Source organism: Mesoplodon mirus (genome assembly GCF_964341445.2).
Source record: "Mesoplodon mirus genome assembly, chromosome: 8".
In the NCBI taxonomy this organism is placed as follows: domain Eukaryota; kingdom Metazoa; phylum Chordata; class Mammalia; order Artiodactyla; family Ziphiidae; genus Mesoplodon; species Mesoplodon mirus.
The window spans coordinates 110246936-110262920 of NC_138984.1; the positions used below are offsets into that span (position 1 = coordinate 110246936).

The 15985-nt window shown below is 48.4% G+C and overlaps 1 protein-coding gene across 1 annotated transcript in view; it reads left to right on the forward strand.

Annotated features, from left to right (window-relative positions):
* The first annotated feature begins 3646 nt into the window (after window positions 1-3646).
* The window catches only part of GPR39 (G protein-coupled receptor 39), a 240836-nt gene continuing 228497 nt past the window's right edge, over window positions 3647-15985 (forward strand). Inside the window, exon 1 of the mRNA XM_082630809.1 lies at window positions 3647-4611. Coding sequence (XP_082486935.1) covers window positions 3756-4611 — 856 coding nt within the window. The 5' untranslated portion in view covers window positions 3647-3755. The remainder of the gene's footprint in view (window positions 4612-15985) is intronic.

Genomic DNA, 15985 nt, shown 5'->3' on the forward strand with positions numbered 1-15985 from the left:
TTATCTACACTGTTCATAAGTTTTGAAAGTTATTGAAGTTCTCTTTATAGCCTAGAGTATAGTCACTATGATTTTACCATGAACCTTTGTAAACAAGGTGTTATTCACTTTTTAGGGTATTGTTGATTTTAAATGAGTAAATGTGAATTTGAGCATAGAAAATAAATTTAAATTTACAAAAATACAATATGTATGTATATGTAAGTGTGTGTGTTTGTGTGTATATGCGTTTTGTTTTTTTTAAAACTTTGGGTGCCAATGTAAGATTTTATTATGAAAATTAGTGCTTAAAAAAAGTGTGGAGCTTCCCTGGTGGCGCAGTGGTTGAGAGTCCGCCTGCCGATGCAGGGGACACGGGTTCGTGCCCCGGTCGGGGAAGATCCCACATGCCGCGGAGCAGCTGGGCCCGTGAGCTATGGCCGCTGAGCCTGCGCGTCCGGAGCCTGTGCTCCGCAGCGGGAGAGGCCACAACGGTGAGAGGCCCGCGTACCGCAAAAAAAAAAAAAAAAAAAAAAAGTGTGAAAGCCACTAGCCTAGAAGACCCCAAAGGTCACCTGGAATGTGTAAAATGTGAATATAAATTTGTGGAGACACTAAAATGACCCTTGAGTAGAGCTGATGTCAAAGAGTACCTAAAGTATTCCTTCCTCTCACTTTTCATTACTTTTCTTTCCCCCCTCCTCCCCGCATACAATATGCTAATAAAAGATCTAGATGACACAGAGCCAGGCGAGGTGTTATACCAGTCTTTTATCAACAAGTCAGAGCACGTTAAACACTTTTTAATTGGTCTTAGGAAAAGCAAAGGTGAAATGGAAATTCAATTCTCCTGGACCTTTGTTCAAAATGCATTTTTCCCTCTCTACCGTAAGGAGCGAATTTTAATGAGCTTGATTCTCACCATTTGGCCATGCATTTGTAATCCTTGTTCACACTTTGTGAAAGAAAAAAAAATTGATGAAAGAAATTGGACAATAATGGAAATCTTGTCTGAGCAGAACAAATTGGAATTATCAAATACATTGCAGGATGACTGGCATGCTGCAGCTGGGGAGACAAGAAGCATCAGAACTGGTGACTTAAAAAAAGTCTCTCTCCCCAAAATGCCACTATCAGCCTGACACAGTCTTGTCCTGCACAGAGAGATAGCATTCCAGAGTGGAGAGGGCTTTGGAGCCAGGCAGACCTGGGTTTGAAGCCTGCCCCCAACCTTTAATGGTAGGTCATTTCATTTTCCTTATCCTCAGTTTCTTCATGTGTATAATGGGGTAATAACGTCTACCTTGCAGCCTCGTGAGGACTGAAAGAAATGAATTATGGGAAAGTGCCTGGCATGTCATAGGGGCTCAGGGAATGACCAAGAGGAGCATTTCGAAGGAAGAATCAGTGGCAGGGCTGAGGAAGACGAGAGAGGTTCCTGGCTTGTTTCCTCTTTAGAAGAAAGAAGTGGGCAGGGCCAGGGCTGTGTCTGTATGCTGCTGGTGGTCGTGGTGGGGGTCTTCCTAGCCTTTCTTCTCAGTCCCTCTGGGACAGCAAATAACCAGTCAGGGCCTTTTGCAGAGGAGTCCACTCAGGATTCAAACCTGTAGTTATGAAAGCTCCAAGAGTCCATGCTTACCCTGTGAGCTTTGTGGGGGCAGCTATAAGGCAATTGAGGTCATGTAGCTAAGCACAGTTCACCAATGAGGCAATGAGTTAAGAGTTTCTCCGCCAGTAAGTAGGTCAAATAGCACAAACGGTGGGGGGAAGGGGGGTTGGCCAAACATACTATTTAGGGCTCTGTGGAGTAGTGTCAGAGAGGGAAAAGAGAGACTTCTCGGCCTTATAGCTTGTAATTTAACAGAGAAGGGAGAGAAAAAATAGCTATAGCCACCTCGAGTGCTAACTGTAAAGATCCAGTGGCCATACAACCTTTTTTTTTTTTCCTCTGAGAGTGTCAAAATCAAACATTCGCTGAGGGCCTCAAACTACATGCCCAGGGTTGGGTTCAGAAAATACAGTCCCCGTTTCTCTACGTGTATTGTTCTGGACTCAGCTCCGGAGCACCTTCTGTGCTCCCAGAATTCCCTCCCTGTTAGGAGTGTAGGTATACTCAGGGTTTGACGGATCTGGGTTTTCAAGTCCCTCACTCACTTTATTATGGCCTTGGGGAAGCACCTATCCTCTGGACACCTCCGTTTTTTCATCTTTAAAACGATCCCATCACAGGGCAGTGGCTGTGATCATTTAAGAATGCTTTTCTGGACAGGCCTGTGCTACGCCCTCAGGATGAACAGATGAAGAGGTTCCATGTTCTTCCTTCAAGGCGGTGGTTCTCCACCTGGGGCAGTTTTGCCCCCTCAGAGGACAGCTGGCAACGTCTGGAGACATTTTGGCTGTCACTATTCAGCGTGGGACATGAAGATGCTAAATATTCTACAATGCATAGGACAGCCCCCTGCCTCCCCCGGCAAAGTTCCTTCTGATTTTAGAATTAGAAGATGAAGATGGGCCCACGAGAGGTTTTCCTCTTCTAAGAGCGAAAATGTCATGATCCTTCTCGCCGTGTTTACTCCCTCCTACTGCCCTTGATGTCCTGGTCGCAGCTCCCTGGGAGGACGCGCTTCCCACCAGGGGCATCCTGGCGGATGGTGCCACCCTCATCCATATACATGTCCCCAGTTAAGGACTTCCCGCCGCTGCCCCCGGGAGAGGGGCCTGAGCTGTGGAGTGAAACTGAAAGGAGGGCGCCGCGCTCCTCGGGTCCTTCGGCAGGAAGGTGAGGCAGACCCTGCGCAGAACGCCCGGGAGGCTTTGCGGAAATGCAGGGCTTCTCTGGGGACCTAGTAACCTGCTTGGGGGCGACTTCCTGGAGCAGCGGCTCCAGCCCGCGCACAGCTTGACCGTCCAGTGCCAACACCCCAGGGCCCGACGGCAGGGCACCAAGGAGGCGAAAGCTTGCTGGCTGCGCCAGGGGGGCCCCGCCAACCGGCCAGCGACCGAGGCGGGCGCCCGAGGCGGGCGCCCGGGTCCAGCCGTCCCCCGCCCCCCAAACTGGCCGTGGTGGCCCAAACCTTCGAAGGGACCCCAGGGCAGGAGGGGGCGGCTTGGTCTTTTCCGCGCCTAAGCCCGGGAGCGCACTCCAGCTGCCCCCCCGGCTGCGCCTCCCCGCGGTGGGATGCGCGTGGGACCGGACGGCGACGCTGACTCGGCGGTGGCCGCATGGGCGGCGGGGGAGATGGGGCCACCCGTCGCCCCGTGCTCCGGGGCCAAGATCTGGTGTCGGGACCGTGTCTGTGAGCTGAGCACGCCCCCGCTGGGCTGGGTCTGCGGCCGGGAGCACAGGCGGCGGCGGTTAATGATTAATCGCTGACCACCCCGCCTCCAGCCGTTCGGGAGAGGTGGGTTTGGCGCGCCAGGGCCAGGCAGCCGGGAGGGGAGCGCCCGGGACGGAGAAGGGGAGGGCGTGCGCGCTGGGGGCTGCGGGCTGACTGGCTGCAGCGAGATTGGAACCTCCTTCCTCCGCGCTCTCCCCGCCTCGCCCAGACACCCCCCCCCAAACCCCACCCTCGGACGCCTCCAGCCTCGGCTAGGTTGGGCTGCTCCGGGAAGTTTCCGTGAAAGCACCCGAAAGCCTGTTACCTTGTCCAGGTGAGCTCGAAAAAGCCCTGCACCCACTCTAGTGAGTTGCGGCCGAGAGCTTCAGGCCGCGCGGGGAGGAGGAAGGAGAGTTCGGAAGGTCTTTGGACGCCGCCGCCTGGCTGGCTGCCTTCCTCATGGCTTCGCCCAGCCGTCCTGGCAGTGACTGCTCCCATGTCATTGATCACAGCCACGTTCCCGAGTTCGAGGTGGCCTCCTGGATCAAAATCACCCTCATCCTGGTGTACCTGGCCATCTTCGTGGTGGGCATCCTGGGGAATAGTGTCACCATTCGGGTCACCCAGGTGCTGCAGAAGAAGGGCTACCTGCAGAAGGAGGTGACGGATCACATGGTGAGCCTGGCTTGCTCCGACATCCTGGTCTTCCTCATCGGCATGCCCGTGGAGTTCTACAGCATCATCTGGAATCCCCTGACCACGCCCAGCTACTCGGTGTCCTGCAAGCTTCACACGTTCCTCTTCGAGGCCTGCAGCTACGCCACGCTGCTGCACGTGCTGACGCTCAGCTTCGAGCGCTACATCGCCATCTGCCACCCCTTCCGGTATAAGGCCATGTCGGGGCCCTGCCAGGTGAAGCTGCTCATTGGCTTCGTCTGGGTCACCTCCGCCCTGGTGGCGTTGCCTTTGCTTTTCGCCATGGGAGTCGAGTACCCCTTGGCGAACGTGCCCAGTCACCGCGGTCTCACGTGCAACCGCTCCCGTACCCGCCACCACGAGCAACCGGAGAGCTCCAACATGTCCATCTGTACCAACCTCTCCAGCCGCTGGACCGTGTTCCAGTCCAGCATCTTCGGTGCCTTCGTCATCTACCTCGTGGTCCTGGTCTCCGTGGCCTTCATGTGCTGGAGCATGATGCAGGCGCTCACGAGGAGTAAGCAGGGCACGCTGGCCGCCCAGGGGCAGCAGCTGCAGGTGAGGAAGTCGGAGAGCGAGGAGAGCAGGAGCGCCCGGAGGCAGACCATCATCTTCCTGAGTGAGTCCTGGGTGGAGGGCCTCCTGCGAGCCGCCCTCATCCCCCCCACTCCCCGCCCGCCACCGCCCGCGGTCCTCTAAACTCAAGTCTTGCCTTAAGAGTGTGAGGCTGAAGAGGCATGGATCTGAGCCTCTGCATGTTTCTTCTCTCTGCTTTGGGGACTTGGGTTATGGTCAAAAGAGCACTCGCCCAGCAGTCAGAAGGGCTGGGTATGTTCCACAGTGGCAGCTGTGCGATGGCTGGCCAAGTCACAGAATAGCCTGGGTAAAATGGAGGTAACACCGAGAAATCTGAGGGTCCGGTTAGGTAATATGGGACAGGTGGAAGTCCTTTGAGAAGGACCCAGTTCTGTGAAGATGGAAGGCAGCAGCCTTATCTAGCCCAGCTTTATCCTGGAGAACCTTTCTCAGGCGATTCGATTGTGTTCCCATTTTTCTCCTCCTTTGTAGAAACAAGGCTGTCGGAAAGACACACAGGCTGGGACTCTGTTCCCCCAAAGTGATTTCCTACCCAAGTCTTAAGAAGCTGGAGCTCTCAGACACACACTCCCCAAGGTAGTGCTGGCCTGTTTGCCCTGGTCGATTTGTTTCTTAACACAGAAACATGGCTGGACCGGCTGGCTTGTTTGTCTGATTCAGAAAATCTGGCTTCACAGATTTCCCGAGACTTGATTGATCATCCCAAATACCAATTCCCTTGCAGAGAACTTGTTTCGTTTTCCAAACTTTTCTTGTGATGTAAATATTTAAAGTCAGATCCTCCTGTGTGCCAGGAAGGGAGGGGCCCATGATCAGTAGCCCCCCAAGGCCTCAGAAGAGGGGCCTGGTGGGCTTTCATGGAGACACACAAAATGTACTGGAGCAAAGAGTTTTTAAAAATGTCTTTTAGCGGAAAGAAGAAAAAGATATCCTTGTGGGTGTGTGTGAGTCAAGGGGGAGCTGTTGGGACAATGTTTCCCCTTTTCCCCAGCTCCCTTTCCAGTGTGGCATCAGAGAAGGAATAAATCACGGTGCTGTTTGTTTTGGTGTGGGAAACCTGAGAAACAGGTTCTAGGGCAAGGACTTAGGAAAGAAAATTGGAAGGCTCTTGAAGAGAAATGGAAAGACCTGGGTACTGTCCCAGCCATGCCCCTGGCTTCTGGTGTGTCCGTACAACTGACCTGACTTTACTCTGGGTCTGTGCGAAATGACAGGAGGGAGTTTGCGGTTTGGGGATGCGGACTCTGCATCAGGCGCTGTGCTCTTGGCTTATATTTCCATTTCGTAAAGGAGCCATTTCAGGCTTAGGGAAGACCTAGTTCAAACGCACTCAAGTGCAGCTCCCAGATTCTAACCTTGGTTCTCAGCGTGTTAGCGAGTCCAAGCTCACACTGCTGGCCGCACAGCAGGACAGTAAATTGAGGGACTGACGTGTTGGGGCCAGGAATAATGACTTTAGCGAGAAGATGGTGAACTAGTGTCCCCAAGAACCACCTTACCTGCGTTAGAGTTCAGACTTCTTTTATATTTAAGGGGGAGGGGGTGTGGCTGCTTGTTGCAGACTTCTTGGTGCCGGAATCCTTTGTTCTTGCAGCTGTACATGTAGGTCAGGTCAGGTTCCTATAAACCTCCAACAAGACAGATGTTATTCTCTGTTCTGCAACTTTTTATCTCTATATGAATGGAAACATGTTATATCTTGAAAGGTCAGAGCCTTGAGAGTGGGCCATCCTGTCTGTTTCAGACTGTAGGCAACATTCTTGTGGCAAAAGCAATAGAATACAAAGGTTAAAGTAAAAGAAAGAGATCCAAGATGGAGTCAGATTTGTTCTTTGCCATTACAAGGGCAGGGGAATGAGTGGCTGCCTGTGGTTTTTTCACAGGCTCATGGGGAAAGGAAAATGAAATAAAGCAGGACTTTGATAAGGTGTTGCAGCCTTTCTGGAAATTGGAGTAAGGCGTCTGTAGCAGGTGACATTGTCTAGGGACTTAGGAAGGGCACCCAACCCAACTCAATCTCTCTCGCCCATTGGCTTCTGCCCAAAATATTCCAGGAAGAAACGGACATTGGATTTGCTTGAACATCTGTTGAAAGACTAGGTCTTCTTTCCGCCATATACCCTTAGGCATATTTTAAACTTTTAGCAGTAATTTATACTTTAGTGTGAATGAATTTACTTTTTTAATCTCCCACCCTAATTTAGGAATTAAGACTGCATTTGACCAAGGAAAAAAATTATTGATTCATCTTTGTTCTCTATTGTACCAATCTCTTTTAATTTAAAAAATTTTAATTGCTCTGAATAGATGTCTCTTCTCCTAGTGGGTATTGTTCCAAGTTGAAGTCGGTCTCCATGTTGGAGTTATGTCTCCATTGAGACATAAAATCAGAATGTCACAAGACTTTTGTGTAGAGACAAATAGGAACTTGGAGATCATCTCATCCAATTAGTAATCACCTGGAATGAGTCTGTTCTCTCAGCTGCCCTGTTCTTTCCTTCTGGTTCTCTCCCACTTTCTTGTAACAACTATGTATTTAATCACCCACTGTGTTCCCAGCATAGATTGTTGAATGGCAATCAGGTGCTCAATGTGTGATAATGTCTTGGGGGAATTTAGCCCATTTCCTCTGCAGGAGGTTTCCAAAGCACTTCTTGCAACTGTTCCCACTCCCAGTGAATTTCAAAGAGCTTTTAAAAATAGGAGCCTCACTAATTAACTCAAGTGAGGAAATAAATTAATGGAGTGAAGAGGAAGAAATCATGCCCTGCATGCATCAGATTGATACAATGCAATTTACTTTGTGTTTCATAAAACTTATGCTCTGGGGCATTTTTAACCCAGAACAAATGAATATATAAATTGTTTACAAATCGCTGAATTTAACATAGTGATTTAGCTGTCTTTTTAGCACTTGAGTTAACAGATGTATCAAATGAAAACAAATATTTGCTCATTTCAAACATTTTGCATTTAATGTGAAATGTAAATGACAACACAGCGCAGGATGTCTTTGGAGCTCTGGAGGCAATAAAAAAACAATTAAGGAATTTTCCCCTTCATTGTTAAAAATGCTAACTTCTGCATAACAGAAGGGAAATTCATAAATCTACCCAAGATGAGGAAGTCTATGTAGAACATATTAATTTTCCTTTCTGCATCTTTTGCTATTGTGCCTCACTCTAGCTGAGGGGCTGGGTTGGTGAATAATGAAAACAAATTGGGAACTCTGGGAGGGAAAGAGATGCGGGGACACCTCCTAGCTCTCAAGCAATTTGCAGGAGAAAACAATAATAATGTGAAAGTACACATTTCTGGACACATGAGTGTCCCTCTTGCCTCTTGTCAGCTCACTGAGAAATCAGTACTAGACATTTCTTTTTGCACGGTCACAGCTAATATGACTTGTCCCGTGCCAGAACAGAGGTGGCCTGGTCTGGATTCCTGTCTCTTCTGGAGGCAAGGAACTGGTGCATTTGTCTCTTTATACCTTAGATGTTGAGAATATGCAAAATGAGCCTTCCTTTCAAGAGGGTTTCCCAGACCTTCCATCTTTTTTCTTTTTTTTTTCTTCCCAGACCTTCCATCTTATATTTCTGAACTCTCACTTGGAGTTATTTTCAGTGCGTGGGGCACCCAGGTCCACAGACACTCGTGTTTGTGTCTGTTGCTCATGGGGCTTGCTGTCAGATGTCACCCACTCAAAGTGGAACAAGAGTAGTTTAAACGAAGAGTTGTAATTTGTAACTTTCAAGAGTGTAAAGTGATTGGGACTAGGTTAGCGCTACCTCCTAAGGACCTGTAGGGTAGTGATGGGCTTTCAACCATAGTTAATGAAAATTTTTTTACAGAAAATTGTGAAATTATGAAATTAAAGGAACAGCATAGAGGCTTAGGACTCTATAATAGGTACACTTTTTTTTGGCATTCTGATTTTCTCTCCTGAGTCAGAGGGAAAGGGGAGGAGGCGCAGAGAGTGATGGGAATTGCACGTCAACTTGGGTTGATCTTGGAGAATATCTTGAATATGGACTTAGTCCCAAGTGTATCTGGATGGAAAAAAGATTGAGAGTGGCTGCTGAACTGAACTACTGTAAAAAGAAGGTTGACACATATTTGGATATTTGTGGGGTGGGCCAGAGAGAAGCAAGGAGGAGATCAGAATCATATCCTCTGGGTCTTAAGACCTCAGATGTGAGGTCAAAGTCACGTGTTCACGGGAGAGACAGAGAAAGGAAGCTGAGATGTTGACAGTGGCTCCTCTTTACAATCAGTACCTGAAACAAACTCTTCCAATTAGTTTCTTAAAATGGAGTCCCGAATTTCCCATGAAAAGAGGTTTTATTGGGATGTCATTGTGAAAAACAAAAGTGAAAATTATGAAAAGAAATTTGTCTTATATTTTGTCAAACATAGTTTCTAATCATATGTGAATTCTTATAATAATTCTTTTCAGAATGAAACAAGTGCTTCACTTGCAATTTTTCCGACAAAATAGTTGTGATAGCCATTGTGTTTGATTTTCTAGAATAGCAAGATTATAAAGAAAGCTTTCTCCCAAGAGCTTCTCTTAATTCGTTGCTATTTAATTCATTCTCATTGAAGGATGAGGATGTCCTGGCATCATCCTTGTCAATTTCCCATTGTTTCAGGATTAACTGGTTTAATTCGGCCAGACCTTCCTTTGTCAGTGGCTTGTCATTTGATTCATGTGTTTCTCTAGCTTCCCTTTCATTGACTTCATGAAATTCTGCACCCCACATACAGGCCATATGCAGAAATATAATTAATTGAAAAATCAATCTCTATACCCTTGTGTATATCAACATGAAAATGAATGCCTTAAAATGCTCTGAAGTGCCCAAAGAATTTTTAAATAATTGTTTTCCTGACTAGTTTAAATTCTGGTGTTACTATCATGTTTGTGTCATTAATTTTCTTAGTAAAGGCTATTTCTGTGGTGTAGAGGGCTAAGCCAACTCAGCCTCTCAGGGAAATATCACCAGAGTTAAATTACTGACACTTTTAGAGTGAGAGATTATTTTGACTCAAATGTTTGGCTATTTCAGGACAAAAGTTTTGCCTCGAGTATTCGGCTTGCTGCCTCTGTTCTCCTCCTCCCTTTACTGGGGTGGATGTGGCTATAATAAATGGTGTTTCATGTTTATTTTTCTATTTGTGATACCTGTCATAAATGGCAAGTGTCCTGTGGTCACCCTGGCAGACAAATACAACAATGCTGCTTTATTTGTATAATCAGGCTGCCTCCAAGGTTTCACTTCTCTGTTGGAGAGATGCATCGTTCCCGTGGAAGGGAGTGTTGGAATCCCAGTTCCCATTCATTAGCAAGCCTGTTCGTCTGTCTTAGTTGCATGCCTCATGGGGGCTGCCAAAGTGTAATAAGACAGCAGAAGCCTTCATCGAGCCATGCCTTCAGCTTAGTAATGCTAAAACCACTCAGAATAAAAGCCATTTGCGGGTAGAGACAGCACAGAGGAAGCATATTGAATCGGGTGTCAAGGAGCCCTGTCCTGCCCCGCTAGACAAGGTCCTCCGGCCCACCACTTGGATCACACTGTCGTCTCTCTCCGCCTTTTCCTCTGCCCAGCTCCCCTGCTGGTCTGAGCCCTGCGACAACCCACCTGACTCTCCACCTCTACTTCTTGGCTGCGTACTGAGCACTGAAGAAAAGACTGGTCACCGTTGCTGCTTTCACTTCTTGTAAATAGAGGTGTTCAGCCTTACCTGGGCCCTGCTCGCTGATAGCACCTCCCTTTGTAGGGACTGTCAAAGAGCTTGAGCTCCTGGAGCCCCTTTTCTACTTTGAGGGACCTTGACTGGACATGGCATCACTGGAGGAATGTCTGCATCTACCCTCGCCTAGGCTGTTCATGCTGCAGCTGCTGGGATCCCACTGATGCCCCCATTCTCAGGCCCATCAAGTTCAAGTCTGTTAATGGCTTCCCATGGCTCTTAGGTCAGGGATCAAAATCCTTAACATTAGGACCTCGTGGTCGGCTGCCCCTCCAGCTGCATCGGGTGCAGTTCTCCCATTGTGTTAGTCTGCCGGAGCTGCCATGACAAAATACCACAGATAGGGGGGCTTAAACAGCAGACGTTTATTTTCTCACAGTTCTGGAAGCTAGAAATCTGAGATCTGGGAGATGCCAGGGATGGTTTCTGGTGAGACTTCTTTGGTTTGCAAATAGCAGCCTTCTTACTGAGTCCTCACATGGCCCTTGCTCTGTGCACACAGAGAGGGAGATTCTCTATCTCTTCTTTTTGTTATAAGGAAGCCAGTCCAGTGACCGTAGCGCCCTGCCCTTCTGACCTCATATAACCTCAGTCACCTCCCCAAAGGCCCTGTCTCCAGATACTGTCACATTGGGGGTTAGGGCTTCACCGTATGAATGTGGGGGAGCACAGTTCAATCTATAACACTCCTTAATTTCTCTGCCCCATTCCCCCCTTGAAATCCTTCAGTTGACCATGGCCAGGCTGTCTCTTACCACCTGGTCTTGGCATGTGTTGTTTTCTCTGCCTGAAATGCTTTTCTGCCTCACCCCATGCTCTACCTGACCCCACCAGCACCTTCATCAAGCGAGCATCTTCACATCTCCCCTGGGAAGCATGGCCCATCCTCCCTGACTTCATTTAACGTCCCTTGAAACAAGACTCATAGTTATAATTTTACATTTAATGGTGAAATCATTTAATTGATGGCTGCCTGCCTTCTGATTCCTTGAGGGCAGGAGCTATTCTTAATCTCCGTCCCCACCGCTCTTCATCCTAGCCTAGGGGCTGGCACACAGCACACGTTCAATGAAATTTTGTTGACTGAATAAATACCTGAACACGCCTGAGCTTGGGATCGGGGAATGATGTTCTGTTTTCCCTTGGGTGTGCATTCCTCTAGAAACTTATCATTCCTCAGAATTTTTCTGATTAGTCCAAACCTAAAGATGCTCTCTTGAAAGGGACCTGATTCTTCCCAGGCCTCTGAAAAGTCAAGCCATCATGGAGGACAGTTGAGATTTTATCTCCCCTGAGCCAAGGAACAGTCTGTGTTAATCAGCCCCTGAATATCAACTTTCACTATATGTACCTGCCAGAAGTAACCCTGAAATGAAAGTGATTAAGGTGGTGTTTAACAGTACTTGTGAAGCTCTGTTTAACCGGATGATAATGGAATGAGACAACTTGAAAAATTATTTCTTAGCAGGCCCTTTCACCACTTGTTGACAAGGGTGTCCTCAGGGTGATGGAAAGGGTATGCAGTGGGGGCAGTGTTTTGAAAATATTCAACCAATATGTTTTTATTTCCCCCTTAAATTGCATTCACTTGCAGCCCTCTCCCTCAAGTCTTAACCAGAAGGCTTGTCACCCCAGGGAAGCAAAAAAGCAGGTACTGCCTTGTCTAAAGGAATTGCTTTCAGTTTTGAGCCCGGAAGCTGGACTTCTTGACCTCTTTGGCTAGGCAGTTGTCTTGAAAGCCAGGTTTTGGGAAGGGGGAAGAAAAGACTTCTAAACTCCATAGTCTCTCCCCCTCTTTTTTTTTTTTTAGCTGTGCCAGGTGGCATGGAGGATCTTAGTTCCCCAACCAGGGATCGAATCTGTGCCCCCTGCATTGGGAGTGCAGAGTCTTAACCACTGGACTGCCAGGGAAGTCCCCATAGCTCTCCCTTTAATGTATCTTGAGCCCAGCCTGGTGGATAAGATCAGCCACCATGCCACCTGGTCCAGACACGATCATAGCTAAGGGGCTTGACATTTCTCCTTGGCAGCCATTGAAGGGCTTTCAGGGGAGAAGCGGCACAGTTAAATGTGTGCCGCTGCCCCTGGGCTGACAGCATTTGTGGAACCGCAATTGGAGTCAACATACAGGCCTGGTCATGTCCCCAGAGTGGAAAAGAGACGACCCTTCACTGGGACACAATCCCGGTGGAGCACCTGAGGTCGGTTAGTTCTTCCTGCCATTCTTCAGGCCTCTGGCTCTTGGTTTGTCCAACTCTTGCTGGCTCTGCAGCCTTCCATGGCCAGAGAGTGACTCTGCTTGCCCTCAGCTCCTTATCTGTCCCCAGCATGGAGGCCCCAAGCTCCTCCACATTGCATAGGCTCTGGCTAGGAGCTGGCTTGGTCGTAGTTGCTCTAACTTATCTCCACTGTGCAGTGGTCCGCTCATTCTTCAGTGACAATTTCAAGTCCCCACTTCTTCCTCCAAGCCTTCCCACACGGATCTTCCTGTGAACGATGAGCCATCTGAGACCCCATTTCTCAGATGGGGTCCCAGGTGTTGTCTCCCAACTCTTTTTTTTTTTTTTAAAGAATTGCTTTATTTATTTTATTTTTGGCTGCATTGGGTCTTAGTTGCGGGCTGTTCATTGCGGCGCGCGGGCTCTGTGTTTGAGGCCTGTGAGCTCAGTAGTTGTGGCATGTGGGCTTAGTTGCCCCACCGCATGTGGGATTCTAGTTCCCCAACCAGGGATCGAACCCGTGTCCCCTGCATTGGAAGGTACATTCCCAACCACTGGACCACCAGGGAAGTCCCTCTCCCAGCTATTCTTGGGGCTTCCTGAGATCAGGGACTGTGCACACTCATAGTTCTTCAAACTACCCTACTGGGCTGGGGACGCAGTGGCTGTGAACTGCTTCATAGGTGCTGGGATTGAAATTCCCTGACAGTGGTGCTGCTCTTGGGTAGGACGGGGACCCCACAAACTGTGATCCTCAGGAAATCGCTTCGCCTCCACCTGCCTTTCCGCCCCTTCCCTGTGGCAGGCAGAAATCTGAGATGGCTCCTGGACTTCTGGAGCCCCGGTGTACATACATTTGCTCCCACTTATTCAAGCAAACACTAATCAAGGTGTTGCAGTGAAGGGATTTTGCAGAAGTAGTTAAGTTCCTGAATCAGTTGACCTTAAAATAGGGAGATTTTCTGCGTGGGCTTAATCAAGTCACAAGACCGTTGAAATCTGGGTCTAGAAGTCAGAGACAGGGGACCTCAGAGATTCAAATCACAAGAGGGGTGGGAGGTAAAAGACATTCTCCTTTGCTGGCTTTGGAGATCTGGAGGGGTCGCTGGCAGGGAATGTAAGTGGTCCCTAGGAGCTGAGCGCCAGGAAAGAAGTGGGGATCTGAATGAGCTGAGAGGTGGATTTCCCCCCAGAACCTTCAGAAAAGAATTCAGCCTGGCTGATACCATGAGACCCTGAGCAGAGATCTCAGCCATGCCGGGTCTGGAGTTCCGATCTACAGAAATGTGAGCTAATAAATAGATGTCATTATGTAACAGTAGAAAACGGATACATTCCCTGAACTCTGATAAGGGGCTCCAAGGTAGACACATGTCCTGCCTTAGTTATATCTTCCAAACCTAATCTCTAGAAGCTTCTCTGTGAAAAGTCCTACCTTCTGAGACCTGTACCCATGGCCCAGCCATTCCTGGATTCACCCACCATTTATTGAACACCTGCTAAGGCTCAGTGATTAGGAAATTTACCATGATCCAGGGCACCATGGGATTTTCTCTGGACTTTTAGACTCTTATTTGGGGAATTCAAAATTTGCAGGTTTGAGTCCCATCAGCTGGAATTTTGAACCCGTGGATACTTTGGTTGTCAGAGAGGAGGACTGTGGTAGATTCATCTTTTAATTATCATGCTTTGGGTGGCTCTTTTTCCTCAGAGCCTGGCACTTAGAAGGTGCTGAACGAAAGTTGGGTGAATCAGTGAATGTCTGGGCAGCTTTGCTGCTTTCCAGAGCCTTCGCACTGGAGAGAGCGCTTACATTCTTCATCATTTAGCTTCAAATGGAAAAAGGTGGGGTGGACAGTGGGAGCCAACCCCAGTGCTGAAAGCAAGTCTGAGTACGAGAAATGTCTCAGGCTAACAAACTTTACCATTTTCTGATGTTAGGGTTTCTGCCAACTGAGAAACTTGACAAAATTTCCTGCTTGCACTTACTGTGTGTAAGAGCCATTTTGGCGGGCAGGAGCCTGCCAGACGTCTCATCAGGCTGCTTTACACATCTCAAGGGTGGCTGGATAGCTGGAGAGCAGTGGTGGTACCAGGATCTGACAGACGGGGGTCAGCAGGCTGCAGCAGCATATTGGAAACCAAAGGCATGCATTCGTGGGAGTCAGGCCCAGTTGGGGGATAAGGTTCATTGAATTTGTAGAGAAAAGCCATCTTCTTTCTCTAGTGAAGGGGAAAAAAATCCAGCTTACCTTAGAAATAAAACACTACACACAGGGTATTCGGGTAGAAGCAAACTCATTTGGTGTCTGGCTTTACATATTATTATTCTTTGGAAGACATGATCGACTCAGCAGAAACAAAGCTTTCTGGGAAATTTATGGGTCGACTTTCGATGTGCCACAGTTCTGAAGGATGAAATATCATGTTGAACTGGCAGCTGCATATTTTGTATATTTAGAGGACAGCTGATGTGTTGTCACTGTTTTTCAAGTTTGTCTCGACAGGGGAGGCAAGTGAAGTTTGCTTTCCAGAGGGTGAAGAAAACTTGTGTAGAAGTAGCCTGTTCTCCTTCTTGCATCTGGAGTTTTTCTCATTATTGAATCTCTTGAAGGCCCCTTCCTCCAGGAAGCCTTCCTGGACCGGCTTCACCCTGCTCTAAACTCTCCAGCAGGTCTTCGCGTTTCACTTTAGCACTTCATTCATCAGGTATTTACGAAATCCTAAAATGTGTATGGTGTCATTTAGACTTTAGGGATCAGGATGCTCATTCTCCCCTTCGAGGAGCTTAATATTTCTCTAGTTGGGGCATCAAAGTATAGAGGTGGAGCCTTGTAGAAGGAAGCCTAAAAATACCCTTGATGAAGAGAGGCGGGTAATGGCTGCTTATAAAGTAAACTGGTTCTGGGCACCAGCATTTTTGTTTTTGTTTTCTTGCGGTACGCGGGCCTCTCACTGTTGTGGCCTCTCCCGTTGCGGAGCACAGGCTCCGGACGTGCAGGCTCAGCGGCCGTGGCTCACGGGCCCAGCCGCTCCGCGGCATGTGGGATCTTCCCAGACCGGGGCACGAACCCGTGTCCCCTGCATCGGCAGGCGGACTCTCAACCCCTGTGCCACCAGGGAAGCCCCAGCATTTTTAATAGGGTGGTTAATTGGACGTCACCCATCCCAGAGATGTTCTCCACAAACTTGATATTCATCGTGTGGTCCATGGATCAGGAGCATCAACATCACCTGGAAATTGTAAACTATAGAGTCTTGGGCCACACCCCACACCTACTGAATTAGAATCTGCCTTGCGTGCAGGTCTCTGTGATTCCTGCGCAGATTAAAAGCTTGAGGAGCACCCATCCACGACATGTGGAAGGGATTCTTTAACTCAAAAAGAATAAGAGAAGGATGCATTAGGAATGACTGAACTCA